The 14,260-nt window shown below is 55.0% G+C and overlaps 3 protein-coding genes across 3 annotated transcripts; all 3 read right to left on the reverse strand.

Annotated features, from left to right (window-relative positions):
• Nucleotides 1-1,109: 1,109 nt before the first annotated feature.
• PUNSTDRAFT_133774 (uncharacterized protein) lies at nt 1,110-2,222 on the reverse strand (the record flags this gene model as incomplete). Its single annotated transcript, XM_007383210.1, has 3 exons — nt 1,110-1,601; nt 1,660-1,821; nt 1,872-2,222. 3 exons carry the CDS (start codon nt 2,220-2,222, stop codon nt 1,110-1,112), a joined length of 1,005 nt encoding a protein of 334 aa, XP_007383272.1.
• A 473-nt stretch (nt 2,223-2,695) lies between these two features.
• PUNSTDRAFT_133775 (uncharacterized protein) lies at nt 2,696-3,420 on the reverse strand (the record flags this gene model as incomplete). Its single annotated transcript, XM_007383211.1, has 2 exons — nt 2,696-3,084; nt 3,153-3,420. 2 exons carry the CDS (start codon nt 3,418-3,420, stop codon nt 2,696-2,698), a joined length of 657 nt encoding a protein of 218 aa, XP_007383273.1.
• Nucleotides 3,421-4,862: 1,442 nt separating this feature from the next.
• PUNSTDRAFT_133776 (uncharacterized protein) lies at nt 4,863-11,681 on the reverse strand (the record flags this gene model as incomplete). Its single annotated transcript, XM_007383212.1, has 17 exons — nt 4,863-4,971; nt 5,023-5,534; nt 5,594-6,912; nt 6,976-7,082; nt 7,133-7,261; nt 7,321-7,724; nt 7,775-8,199; nt 8,633-8,822; nt 9,385-9,493; nt 9,545-9,823; nt 9,880-10,225; nt 10,278-10,762; nt 10,822-11,078; nt 11,146-11,357; nt 11,411-11,461; nt 11,512-11,611; nt 11,661-11,681. 17 exons carry the CDS (start codon nt 11,679-11,681, stop codon nt 4,863-4,865), a joined length of 5,055 nt encoding a protein of 1,684 aa, XP_007383274.1.
• Between the last annotated feature and the right edge of the window lie 2,579 nt (nt 11,682-14,260).

Raw genomic sequence — 14,260 nt, forward strand, 5'->3', positions numbered from 1 at the left:
ATTTCCTGAAGCACGCGGCTAACTGCGGCCTTCAACACGAAATGGCCGAAGGCCCCCTCCGCGCATTCGCGGAACAATGGCTCGCCGATTACAAGGGCCCTACGGTGGCGTGAGAAAGCGCAGGTGACCGTGTCCATCGGCAGGCATCTGAAGTCGCAGTGAGTCCATAGACGTTGCGACAGCTAATCTAAATAATTAACCCTTTTTCCTGGAGGGGGGAGGATGTAAGGGTAGAATAGACTTACCCTTAAGTAATTAGTCAGCCGCTCAAAGCGGCTTGATGCAATCACTTACCACCGCGTCCTATTGGACGCGGGCAACACTTATGACAAAGCGGGCGCCCAGTACCATATGGCGCCCCTTTAACTATAATCCGGACCGCTAAGATATAAGCGCCGTACAGACAATCATGTATGTCGTCTTTTAGCTCAATAACACTCGGTTCTGTTCTGTTTCGGTCTAGTCGCGTCGTAGCATAGCTTTACATAAGCTATATACTTTACAGCGTTGAACCCCTCGCACGTGGCTGTGCGTGACAAAAGACGTAATACGCACAGAATGTTGATTTTCCCCGGGGGAGAGGGTGCTTTGTCTGAACTCCTGCTGATATCTTATAGATGTGCATTATACCGAAGCACTCCAGGGAGTGGAAACCAGTTTGCGATGGATCCTAATGAGAAGAGGGAGAGACATGCGGTGTGAAGCATGGCTGTGACATGGTGTGACACCGTACTGAATCTCACTGACGCGCGCTGCAGGTCGCTCGCTGAAGGCAGGAAATTCTTGAACAACGCGAATGACGTGGTAATGGAGATATACAGTAGTGCGAAGACTATGCTAGCAGATTAAAGGTTAGTGATCATGGTAGATTAGCTGCGTCAAGATCTTTCATCAGAGACTCTGGGAGTACACGATGACCATGATATTTCTTGCCCGCCCATGCAGCCTGGTAGTGTCCTGTAAATCTGTGAATGCGCTGAGATTGACAGCTAATCTACCCAAGCAACATTCGCGCTGAGATTTACGGGGTGTAATTCACCTCACATTTACGCTCCATTCATAGTGTAGATCTACCGTCATTCTGCGATGAAATTTACATGTCATTTACCTCACTGCCGCTTCCACTGGAATTTCACCGGTGATACGGGTTCAGCGGGAGCCGACAGCACGCTATGATCTTTATCTTTGCCTTTCTGTCCGCTTTTCCGGGCTCCTGGAGCCTTCGTTTGCCCGACAGACTCCCCCGTGCCATCATCAAGCAACTCGTGCAAGAATGGTGATCCCAGGTTAATGCCGTCGCCGACGACGAAGCGGTCCGTGGGATATTTACTCCGGACACGACGTCGCCTATGGCGTGCAGATTCTGCGATGAGCTCGGAGTCTGAGTCACGCATCGCTGTGTCACCGTCGAGTTCGTCGTCAGCGCTTTGTCCGTCGTCGCTCCCTTCGTCCTCAGGTGCTGGATCAAGCTCACGTCGCACATGTTCATGCTCTGAGTCTGACGGCTTGTCGGAGCGTAGCTCGAACACTCGAGATTTCTCCATAATGGTCGCCTTCATGTCTCGCCACTTCACTGTCAGTCCAAGACTGGGGCTGGGCTCCTGTTGCTCCAACAATCAGCATCGCACGAGTGTGTCGAAAGGAAAAAGACGGCGATACCGAAGTTTTGTACTTATGCCATTGGCGGATCTGTATCTGATCTTTTAAAGATGTCAAATCTGCACGGTTGCGACGTGCAGTGTGCAGATAATCGACCTGGGACATTGTCCGCTCATCAGCCATTGAGTTCGGCACCACAGAGAACAATTTTGTTGCCAACACCTATCGTGATCTGTCAGCCAGTAATGCCGCAAGATAAAGGTAGGACATACTCCCAGGACTTTTGCGGACTCATCTTTACGAACAGCTTTCCACCACCGAAGTGGAGTGTCAGTGGACTTGAACTGTCGATCAAAAGGGTCCCTTTTCTTCGCATACAACACCAGCTCAGCGTGCAACGCAGCAACGGCATCTCTGGCAGAAAGGTGAGCCAACTCCGGGTTACGAATTTTCATCAGCTCCTTCATCTCTTCTGCGTTGGTTAATGATGCCGCCGGGCCATACTCATGTTGAAGCATCCGCATCAGAGCATTGCCAACTCGGTCTAGCATCTTGTCTTGCGGGTCCACCACTTCATGAAGACCCTGGGCATCCCTGGTTATCGACACCCGAGGTACGGACATCGGGTTGATATTTTCAAAAATTGCTGCCCCACGATATCCTGACATCCGTTTTTGTTCAGCCCTGGGGGCCAAATGTGTACAGGGAGCTGGTGATTTTCAAGTTGACATGTGCCCAAAGTCATGACATGGGCACAGGTCATGGGGCTGTACAGGGTAGTGACCTGTACACGGCACATCATAACAGTCAACAGTGCCCTGTACATGGCCCATAGTGCCCTGTACATGGCCCATAGTGCCCTGTACACGGCACATCATAACAGTCAACAGTGCCCTGTACATGGCCCATAGTGCCCTGTACACGGCACATCATAACAGTCAACAGTGCCCTGTACAGAGCACATGGCCACAGGCTACCTCCGCCTGACACGGCACATAACTGAGCCTGTACATGTAGCGCCGGCACAGGGGTAATTCAAACAGTCACGTGTATGTACATAGCATGCGCACATTGAGAGTACATATACAAGATACAGCTATAAAACGTAACCACCTGTTGCGACGAGGCGAGACACGGCGTCGCTGTCGTCGACGTCGTTCCCGGAGGCCGCGGGCGTGTTGAGCTGTGATGAGGCGAACGAAAAGGTGTTGTAGTCGTCGATGTCGATCCTGGAGGCCGCGGGCACATTGAGCTGCGACGAGGCGAACGAAAAGGCGTTGTAGTCGTCCACGTCGATCCGGGAGGCCGCGGGCACGTTGAGCTGCGACGAGGCGAGAGACACGGCGTCGCTGTCGTCGACGTCGTTCCCGGAGGCCGCAGGCGCGTTGAGCTGCGACGAGGCGAGAGACACGGCGTCGCTGTCGTCGACGTCGTTCCCGGAGGCCGCGGGCGCATTGAGTTGCGACGAGGCAAGACACGGCGTCGCTGTCGTCGACGTCGTTCCCGGAGGCCGCGGGCGCGTTGAGCTGCGACGAGGCGAGACATGGCGTCACTGTTGTCAATGTCGTCCCCAGAGGCCGCGGGCGTGTTGAGCTGTGATGAGGCGAGAGACATGGCTTCGCTGTCGTCAACGTCGATCCCAGAGGCCGTGGGCACATTGAGATGTGATGAGGCGAGCGAAAAGGGCTTGTAGTCGTCGACGTCGATCCTGGAGGCCGCGGGCGCGTTGAGCTGGGACGAGGCGAGAGACAAGGTGTCGCTGTCGTCGACGTCGATCCCGGAGGCCGCGGGCGGGTTGAGCTGGGACGAGGCGAGAGACATGGCTTCGCTGTCGTCAACGTCGATCCCAGAGGCCGTGGGCACATTGAGTTGCGACGAACTTGATGTAGCGAGTCGAGCCGTAAAGCGTCATTGCCTGTGCGCTCGCGTTCGGAAGCTAGAGTTGGAAGAGAGTGAGTAGGAGCGGAGAGGCGTGGTCCGCGTAACTCACCTATGTGCGATGAACCCCAGCATACCCATTATTGGGGCTGCGATGAGCGCGTCGACAGATCTTCGGGAGCCACGGCAAGCGCGGAGCACGGTGTTCGGGGCCATAATCTGGATGCGCCACATGGTGGTCTCCAGGCCAATTCATCCTCTCGAGCGCCTTGTGCCTGCTCATCTTCGCGTGAAGCCTGACTGAGGGCTTGGTCCGCTCTTGCCGCTATTTCCTCCGGGATCATGTCGCCCTCGCCCACAGCCATACCTAGAATAGTTAATAAGAGCTCGACTTAAGAAACCAGCTTACCCTGGCTTCATCATCAGAAAACAGGAGGACTTTCGCAGCTTGGGGAGCAACAGTTCAGAGGCTATGAAGCATTGTGTTAGTACTGAGAAGTCTGGAGGAGTGGCATCACTCACCACAGATGACATTACCCTGGTTGGGAGTGATCTACGATACAACTCATGTGTAATATGCGAACTTCTTCAAATTCATGGGACATAAAGATGGATGATCGGAATGTGCAATAAGCAATAGAAAAGAAGGCAAATATTAGATGATCATAAGCATAGTGCAGAGTTTTAAGTCGATGATGGCGATAACCACATTAGGTGTGGCGACGGCGATACGAAAGCGCGGCAGCGGCGACGGCGGCAGTGGGCGGCGGCAGCGGCTGGGCAATATGTGCGAGTGGTGGCGGCGGCTGGGATGATATGTGCAAGCGACAACTACAGCGGCGGCGGCTGGGACGATATATGCAAGCGGCGGCTACGGCGGCGGCACTATGTTCGTATGGCGGTGGCGGCTGGGATGATATGTGCAAGCGGCGACTACGGCGGCAGCACTACGTTTGAATGGCGGCGACGGCTGGGACGATACGTGCAAGCGGCGACTATGGCAGCGGCCCTATGTTCGAATGGTGGCGAAGGCGGCTGGGACGATATGTGCACGCAACGGCGGTGGCGGCGGTTGTGACGATATGTGCATGCGGCGGCGGCGGCGGCTGGGATGGTATGTGCAAGCGGTGACTACGGCGGCGGCCCTATGTTCGAATGGTGGCGAAGGCGGCTGGGACGATATGTGCAAGCAACGGCGGTGGCGGCGGTTGTGACGATATGTGCATGCGGCGGCGGCGGCAGCTGGGACGGTATGTGCAAGCAGCAGCAGCAGCGGCGGCGACGAGATTTTGACACAGGATGGGCGTCGGTCGGATATTATGGCCCGGGAGCATATATACGCAGGTCTTGACGCGGACACTCAACGTTTCCTATGTACCTGAGGATCAGTCGCTGAAGATCAGCAGTCCGCGGACGTTCACGCACCGCGACGACCGTGCTCTAGCCCCTCCTTTGGTCTTCGCAAACGACGGCTTTGTGTTGCCTTTCTTGACGCTGCTGTAGGACGATGAGCAACGTAGTCAAGAATGAAATAGATACACTTACCGAGACGACATACTACGAGACGCGATCTTCCGCTTCTTCGTAATTCTTATATCCTCGTCATCCTCATCGACGTCCTCATCCTCATCCTCACTAAGGTCCACGGTATCGTCAAACGCTGGATCGTCCAACTTGGCCCTGAGTGCTCTATCCTGGAGAACCACCGTCATGGCCTTCAAGACCCATTCCATATCTGCTGCAAGGTCTTCCAGCAACTTGAGAGACGCCTTATCCTCGGCCCAGGTAAATCCCCAACTAAGCGCCTGGATTAGCAAGAAAAAGCCGCTCTTGGCGTTGCAGCAAAGGCGGCCCCAGTAGAACTTGCTGGTGTCACGGGAAAATGGAAGAGATGTGGCCTTCCTCCTCCAACCGGGCTGCAGCTTGCGATACCATGTGTACAGGTCGTTAGTGTAAGCAGGGACATCATCAATCTTGGGATGACGGCCATCGGGGCGGCCACGCCGGATCCACGCTCCTATTTCCTCCGGCCGCTCTGCGACGGTAGGGAACCTGCGCTGAAGGCAGAAGGTTCAGGTGAGCTTCGGACAGATGCTTGATTAACAGATGAACGTACGTTATCTTCCTCCCCGTCGAACCCTTCGGCAAGCTCAAAAGCCTCAAACGCAGGCACGAGAGTCTTGTAGCATGTCGTGCCAGGCCATGACTTCTCCAGTCGAAGCCGTGCGACCACCGCCTTCAGCCAGTTTGGTGCATCCGAAGTATCAAGGTTCTGCGCTTTGCTGACCAGATACTGCATCTGGCCCGGGGGAAACTCCGGGAACAAGTCTTCGTCTGGTGTAGCGGCACGGTGTTGCTCTCGCGATGGAAGCGACGTCGTCGAATTTGAGGCACGCGGCGTAGGCAGAGACAATCCAGGCCCTTCGTTTGCGTCCTCGTCCTCCGAATCCTCATCGGCGTCAGCGGACGAACCGCGATCGCGGGCCGCCGGCTTTTGAGCACACCTCAACAGAACTGCTGGTGCAGTGGCTGGGGGTGGACGTGCTAGTGGAGACGCCGGATCCTCCGGGGAATGACCGCCATTCGGGAATAGTTGAGGAATAGGCGCGACGTCAAAACGATGCCCAGCGACCGTGGTATCCCCCTCTTCCTCGTCCGATAGAGCGACGCGACGAGCCTTCTTTTTCAACGGTCGAGGTCTGGGCTTTGGGGGCATCGCAGACACGTGAGCGCGGGGAGTTGTCGGATCAGCCGTCGTGGACTTGTTAGACGGTGGTGTCATGGATGTGGCCGACGGTGCTGCCGTGGAAGCGGATGGTGTCTCGGTGGATGTGGCAGACGACGAGAGCGACGACGAGAGCGATGACTCCGTCGTGGTCGTTGCAGACGACGAGAGCAATGACTCCGTTGTGGACGTGGCAGACGATGAGTCCACCGAGGACATGGCAGACGACGAGTCCGCCGAGGACGTGGCGGACGACGAGTCCGCCGAGGACGTGGCAGACGACGAGTCCTCCGAGGACGTGGCAGACGAGGAATCCGACGAGGAGAACGTAAACGCGTCAGACGTGGACGTGGTTGCGGAAGCAGACGTTGATGTCGATGTCGACCTTTGAGGAGGCCGAGCGCCGCCCTCGTTCGATGAAGTAGGCGTTAACTTGCTCAAGTCCCCAGCCGGGATGTCGACAAGTTGGTTGGTATACGCCGGTGCCTTTGCCACGCGCTTGCGCTTGTTTGCGTTCTTGGGCTTGGCTTTGGCCTTAGCCTTGGCCCGCTTCGATGGGACTTCAGCATCGGATACGGCATCGGTTTCGTCGGATTCCTCAACGAGAGGAGCGCCATCAATATGGAACGCCGCGACATCGGCCATCAACCTCTTAGCCTCCTCCTCGTTGGCAACTACTCGTAACGACACTTTGGCGCGGACTTCAGGTGCTGGATGGGACGACGGCAACCATCAGGCCCCGTACCCGCACAGCGTAACACATAATTACTCACGAAAGACGAGGTTCAGAAACTGCACGAACGGTGTGTAAATATTTGCTTCATACAATGGCCACCAGTCTTCGAACTTGACACCGTCTGCAGTTTCGCCATCCGACCACCTAATGAAACGGTCAGTATGCGATGAACAGACGGCGTACGGAAAACGTACACAATGATCGTCAGAGCACCATTGGCTCCTGGGGTGGGGCCACCCAGCATGCGGAACGATACGAAACCCGTCATCTCCTTGACGACAGAAGCCTCCTCTTGGACCAGCGAAGGAAGAATTTGAATCGACCTTGAGGTGCAAAACGTCAGGACCGAAACCGTAAACACATGAACGCATGCTTAACGTACTTGTGAAGTCGGATCACTCTCTCGCGCTCCGTCTCCGTGGCAGGTACGACAAGTTGGTACAAGTCGCTCTCCTGCTTGACCTTCTGTCGGTATTCCTCCACGGCCTTCTTCACCTCCGGTGTCTCGTTCTCCAGCCGCTCGGTTAGCCATTTCGCGAACTGATTGACCGCCGGTCCCGGAATCTGGTCGTGCTTCAGAAGTTCCAGCACATACGGTTTCCAGACCGTCTCTTTGAACTGCTCCTTGAGATTGAGGTCCGAGTACAGGCGTTCGTAGGCATAGCAAGATTTCATGAGGTTGTTTGCCTTCGGGCGAAGCTTCTCGATCAAGTTCTTGAGTCCCTTAGACGCCGCGACGCAGTCGACCGTTGCGCGACACTTGTTATCCAACCAGTAACGTAGTTGCTATCGTGTGCTATAAGCCTCTGCACAACGATCCAGAAAGCAAGACTGACCTTCTGACGTTTCACACGACGACCGCGAAACGTAGGAAGCTTAGACGCAGCTTCGAGGTCCCCTCCAACGGCAAGCAGCTCCTTCGGTGTGAACGGAACAGCGTTCGTACGTTCCTTCCAGTAACGTTCAAAGAGCCTCTGCATAAACGAAGCAAGGCCTGACTCGCTGTTCCTTGCAGACTCTCGAGCTGCCCAGAATCCGGCCTTCCAGGATTCCAAGAAGAGCTCATCCTCTGGAGATGCCCATCGCGAGCCTGACTTGCTAACGGGTTCATCGTCAATAACCACGCCGTTGTGAACGTAATAAACGGGAGAGGCAGCGGCGGCAGGAGAAGAGGTAGTGCCATGAGGAGACACGGTGGTGGGAGCCAAGCTGATATCGGAAGTGCCCGGCGTGGACGACATTAACCTAAAGGAGTCCCGCGCTGGCAAAGCGGCAGACCGTGAGAAACGGCACCTTTTCGCAATGAATGCTCCGGAGTTGTGGCTTGTTTGGCGTATCACGTGGTCTTTGTTGGCATTGAGGAGCGCGCTACGCAGTGTTGGTGCATAACACCTCATTCAACGTGCATTATGTCTCAAGCTAATCTCAGGAGTGGAACACCAGTGAGTAACGCAACCGGACTTTCTACTTGAATCTGACATTATTTGATCAGAACGGTTGTACCGCAGTAATACTGGGTGCCGTTATCGAAGCCGTCCTCCGTGGTGAGTGCCCTACTGGATGGCTCGGCGAATCTGACAATTCCTTGTCGCTTAGTCCATGGAGTTGTCCTGGACTCCGACCACATCCTAGACCCCCATAAGATATGTATATGCCCGTGCCATGCGCCCTCAAACCCACCCAGGGACGCGCACGACACTGTACCATCGAGTCCGCAAGCTGCTTCTGCCCATACCACCAATCCTTCTGGATCCACACGGCGGCGAGGTTATCGGCCTCCCAAACACTCGGATGCGGCGATAGGTGGTGGTCGCAATCCTCGCCGAAACGACTCGTCGGCTCTTCCTGCCCCTCGCACCGCTCTCCCTTGTCGCCACATTTGCCCTGCCTGTGTTCAGCTAGTCATCGATCAACGCAATTACAACGTTGGATTGGCAGCGGTCGAGCTATGGGAGCAACCAGCGGGGCCTGATATCGAGCATGGAACGATCCATGCCTTCGGTTTAGCAGGCGAACATTATCATTGGCCCGCAGAAGGCGCACAGGGTCCCTTCTATGTGGTAACCAATGGTGCAGCTGTGGGGATTTTCACAAATCGGTACGCTATGTCGTCTAATATATGCAACTTTCTCTCACTTCGCCTTCCGTTAGACTTCTAGTGGAGACAATTGCCACCCATTCGTCTGTTCATGAAGATTTTCAAAACGCGTACAAAGCATGGCACGATGCGCTCTCCCGCGACCAGATTTCCGTCATTCGTTGAACGATTCTGACCATCGCCGGCGACCCGTGCTTTCATTGCTAGTAAACTGTCCCCCTGCTTCGCGTGTACTGTCACATAGCAATAACAACGAACTGCCATTGCATCGCCCACGGGAGCCGGCGAGAAACTGAGAGCGTAGATAGGAAAGTCTAACGAACTTAATCATCGTGGCACGACCCGGACCTTCCGCTCCTGCAACGCATGTAAGAAAGCCTTGTGAGCCCGATCGAACGTCCGGTAGGAGCGAATGACATTCGACGGACAACCCAGCACGTGGATCGCCGTTTCAGTCCTAGGACACCGGTTAAGTCGAAGACCCAGTGGAGCCAGCAGATAAGCTTACCAGTCGGCCCAAACGCCCACTTTGTGTCCGACAGTGACGACGTAAAAAGTTCCTGGACCGGCCTGCTCGCTAGGCGGCGGCAGATGATATTCGGTAACTTCAGAAAGCTGAGACTCCGCACGAGCAACGTTGGACGGAGTATGATACATGTTTGGACGATCAAGCTCGCACAAGGGCTGGTCGTCAACAGCCCGGTACGGGGGTGGAGGCGTACGCGCTGAGTGACTAGTGAGAAAGCCAAAAATCGGGGGGGGAGGCGGGGAGGCAGCATGCTCGAGCCTGGGACGTTCCTGGTGAGGCGGGGCAGATACATTCTGACCAGTCATTGACCGCACACCGCCAGCGCGAGGAACGTCTCGCGGACGATCAGGAAATGGACGCGGGTGCACTGCAAAACCTTGGGGAGATTCAGCAGAAGAGGCGATAGCCGGAATGCGCCGAGACCTGATGGGCACGACGGTTTGCTCGCTTTGACTAGGTGTTGACCGTTCGCCACCAGCATGACGAACCTCCCGAGGACGATCGGGAAAGGGACCTGGGCGCAAGACGGTTGACGCGCTTTGACTAGCCGTCGACTGCCCTCCACCAGCGTGACGAACCTCCCAAGGAAAGGAACCTGGACGCAGGTCACGGCCCACAGGACCATCGGCGGGTGGGCCGGAGGCGGGGACGCACTGGGAGCTAGGACGTTGGACGGGTGTGGCGACCGGCATATAACTTTGAGTTAGCGTACTGGAATGGAGGCCTCCGTTGGAGGATGAAGTAGGGACCGGTGTGTGCAGTCTGTAAGGTCGGAAGAGATAGGAATCTAGGGCAGCAGGGGGGGTGACAGGTGTTGTGTGCGGCTGTTCGAAGGGTCTGATACCAAAACGCTCTGCGATCTCCTTGAGGTGGGCCGTCGGATGCTGAGCCACCGCTGGCGAGAGGAGCAGAGGGGGGAGCGGGGCGGAAGGAAGTGCATTGAACTCGGAGAGCGCAGAAGGAGAGGCAAAGTGTATGGACTCGAGTTCAGCATCAGATTCGTCAGAATCCACATTCGAGGGAACTGTGGCGTGCCCTCCAGAACCGTCGAGCGGAATGGCGAGAAGTTCGCGATCGTCAAAATCGGCGTACAAGTCGTTGTCGGATGACGTGTCGCTGACCTCAATGCGGCCGGCACCTAACGGCAGCGAAGGAAAACGGATTGGCTGGTGGCGATCTTCCTGCGTCGTTCGTTGGCTGGAAGTCTGATTGCTAAGTGAGGATTGAGAAATAGCTCCCCCACAGGACGCGCACACGTGGGGGTGATCCCCGGGAGTATCACGGACGTGGGCTCGGGCAACCGGGGTCCTTGTGGGAGACTCAGAACTCCGTCGGGCATCTCGGGGAATATCAAATTGGGGCATGGTACGACCTTCTTGATGAGCGGCGTGAGCGCGAGAATGAGATAAAGGCAGATCGGCGAGTGTTTCGTGACGAGCAAGTGTGTTGGTAGGACGAGAGACGCCGCCATTGGCGCCTCCATGGGCAATGATGCTATGCTCGACGCGGAAGACTTGTGGTTGAAAACTAACTTGAATGCAACCCGCCACACGGGAGGGTACAGATCCTGTGGTGGGAACCCTATCGTCGCGGAGAGAGAGGCCATTCAGATTCAGACATGCGAGCTCGGTATTGGTGGATGGAGATCCCTGAGATATGGTAGGCGGCTCCGGACTGCGGCCAGTCGTTGAAGTGTCATCCAAAGCCGAAGCTTCAGGAGTAAAAGGCGGGTGATCGACTTCAAGCCCATCTTCTTCAGCAACTTCCGCTGCACCGTGCTCAATGTTGCGTTCTGCGAGAATAACGTTCATCAGCGGCAAGCACAAGAGCTTGAAGATCACCTACCTCCGGCGACAAGGAGGAGAGCCGAGCTAAGGCTATTGCCAGCGTTTTCATCTTGACGGAAAGTCAGTTGGCACAGCTCAGACAAAGACAAGAAAACCGACCTTCGCCAAGGAATTCAAGGAGTGTACTGACATCGTGGACAGAATTCTCGTACAACGCAGCGAGGAGCGCCTCTCGGTTGCCTGGTGGAAGATCTTGATACTGATACATACTCAGACAAGTGCGTATGGTGCAAAAATTTAATGCTCACCTTGAGCCTGCCACCAGCCATGCAGCGCTGTGTGAAGGGGAAGGAGAAACGAGCAAAGACGCCTGCCCGGAAAAAGTGGGAAAAAACGCGAGCCCTCTGGTTATAGCGGGACAATATGATTAAGTAATGGGAAGTCAGAGAAGCGGGGCTAGCCGCGTAGGCTTCAAGCCGTAATATTGCTGTGACTTGTGTGAATAGGCCGGGGACATTATCTAATGTACGGTATGGTGGGGTGGAGGTAACATCGCATGATCATCATGTTTGCTGCATCTGTTGTCGAAGCTCAGACGTCAGGTCCTGTAAATTGAGTAATAGGCCTGGCGTTTCTGTCAAATAAGTCGCATGCCCCACTTGCGCTTCTGGCCGGGATCATTCGGAGTGAGCGATGGTCTCTGAGCGGAAGCCATAGGCGTGTCGTCGGGATAACACTGCGATGTGTATCGTCATCGACCGGCGACCTCTGCCATGTTGAACTGCTTATATGAATGCAGGGGGTCGATGGAAGTTCCGCGCAGTTGCTCGGATCAACGAGGAATTAGACATGGTTTTGCGCTTGCTGCGAGTGGGAAAAGTCATCTCATGGCACACGTGAATGTTCGGAAGCGGACGTCAGGCCTGCTCGGTGCGATCATTCCCCTAAAGCAAGATTCCCCATTGAACTTCGCAGTTGTCTGGCCCCTGTTGGTGCGAAACATATCTCAACTGCAGTGCACATGTTCAACGCGATGACATATACGTGCATGTAGATGTGTCAAGGAAACTGAATTGATATTGTTAGCCAGACTCGCGCTGTAATGATGAGTAAGTGAGCGCACCTAAGTCCGATGACGGATTGACGTCGCGGTAAGTTCCCTGAGTGTATGGGGAAGAAAACGACCTGCTTCCAGTGCCGCCACGGTACGAGGGTGATATTCCAGGACGTGCAAATAGTTGAACGCGGGCACTCGGCCTGGATGGTATAATGGCCTGCGTTGCGCTCGTCAATCACAATACGTGGACACAGAGGGGTTAATTTACTTCTCGGTCCTCTAGCTCTGAATGAACGGAATGAATGTCAGGGCTTCACATGTGTTCGAGGTGGTGTTGGGTGTATGCGCGCAGATCGATCCGGGATACTAAGGAGAAGATAGATTTAGTGAGTGTCGGATTCAATGACAAGTGTAGAATGGGTGCACCTAAGATCAATGGCAACCTCGACATCGTGAAAGTGTCCTTTCGCAGACAACAACCTCCTCTTGGTGCCTCGATGTGAGCGATCAGTGTTGATCAAGGCCGTAGTGAGTGTGACTGCGGTCGTTGAGGCGAAACCATGGCTCCGAGCAGCTGTAAGTACTCTCTGAAGGCGATCAAGTTATGTAAGGACTGTCAAGAGGCCCTTAAGGCCATGTATATCGTGAATGTGTCATGGCGATGAAGGAGTGGCGGGGAGACGCTCAGGCGCGGCGCAAGCGATTACCGGGTTACCGGGATTACCGGATCTGCCCTCGGCCAAATTTTCATCATCAGGTCGGCAACACTCGGCATGACACCTTCCATTCATAAAGCCCCCGTCACGGCACACCATATAGACCGGTCTCGACTACGGTACCCACATTTCTTGTCACTCTTCCCTTCTCCCGCTCACATGATTGCCGCAGATCCACATGTCATCACGCTTTTGAACTCCGGTAAAGTCTCTTTCACTATGCACAGTTCGCTCAACTGCAGCTCTACGAGGTAGGAAAACGGCCGACCTTGTAGCCGGGGCGGGGACGCGGCTTGGTAACGCCTCCGACCGTATGTACTTTCTTACCCATGGCTAGTGGTTCGCTGTCGGTTCGCTCTTGAACGCGAATCACCCCGCGATCGAGAGAACCCGAATCGAGGAACATACCGGTGGGTTTAATTCTTGCTCTTCGGCACTGATTCGGCAAAGGGCGAGGGAGCCGTTTGAGCAAGACGCGGAGACTAACTTGAATATCACGTGATCAGTTCACTGCGCCGGATGACCAAACCTCCCTGAATATACCGCAAACAAGCTAGTCGGAGTAACAAATCGATGGATACTCCCCTTCCCCGCGCCCGTGTTAATGTTAGTAGTATTCCTCCTCCCGCGTATCCCGTAGCTATACCGCCCTTGTCCTCCGTTTCCCTTATCGCGTCAATTTTGTCACTTAGTGTAGGCGCGAGTAACGTAGGGATAGAATATGATTGCGCAGATGGCACGACTCAATGCTCGCGGAACGCCTCGATCAAGGAAGGGTGTTCGAATCAGTACAGGAGGTTGATCGAAATTGGCTCTCTACCTGAGCAAATAGCAAGCGCACAGCTTTAAGAATGTGTTCCGTACGATACACAGCACACGAAGATCTATCGCGACACAGGTAACTAAATACGGCGAGACGGAGATGCACCGGATAATCGGGGGAATAATAAGTTCGACACACGTACGAGGTACTATACTAGAGACTCAGTGATGGAAGAAGCGGGAGGCGTGATCGCAAGGGATGAGATGAGATCAGATGCGAAAGACGGGGTGAGGACGAAGAGGATAAGAATGGACGGATGCGAAGAACGGGAAAGGGGCCTCGTTGAGAAAGAGTGCATGTCCTTCACGGCAT

The sequence above is a fragment of the Punctularia strigosozonata genome, assembly GCF_000264995.1.
Source record: "Punctularia strigosozonata HHB-11173 SS5 unplaced genomic scaffold PUNSTscaffold_5, whole genome shotgun sequence".
Lineage (NCBI taxonomy): Eukaryota > Fungi > Basidiomycota > Agaricomycetes > Corticiales > Punctulariaceae > Punctularia > Punctularia strigosozonata.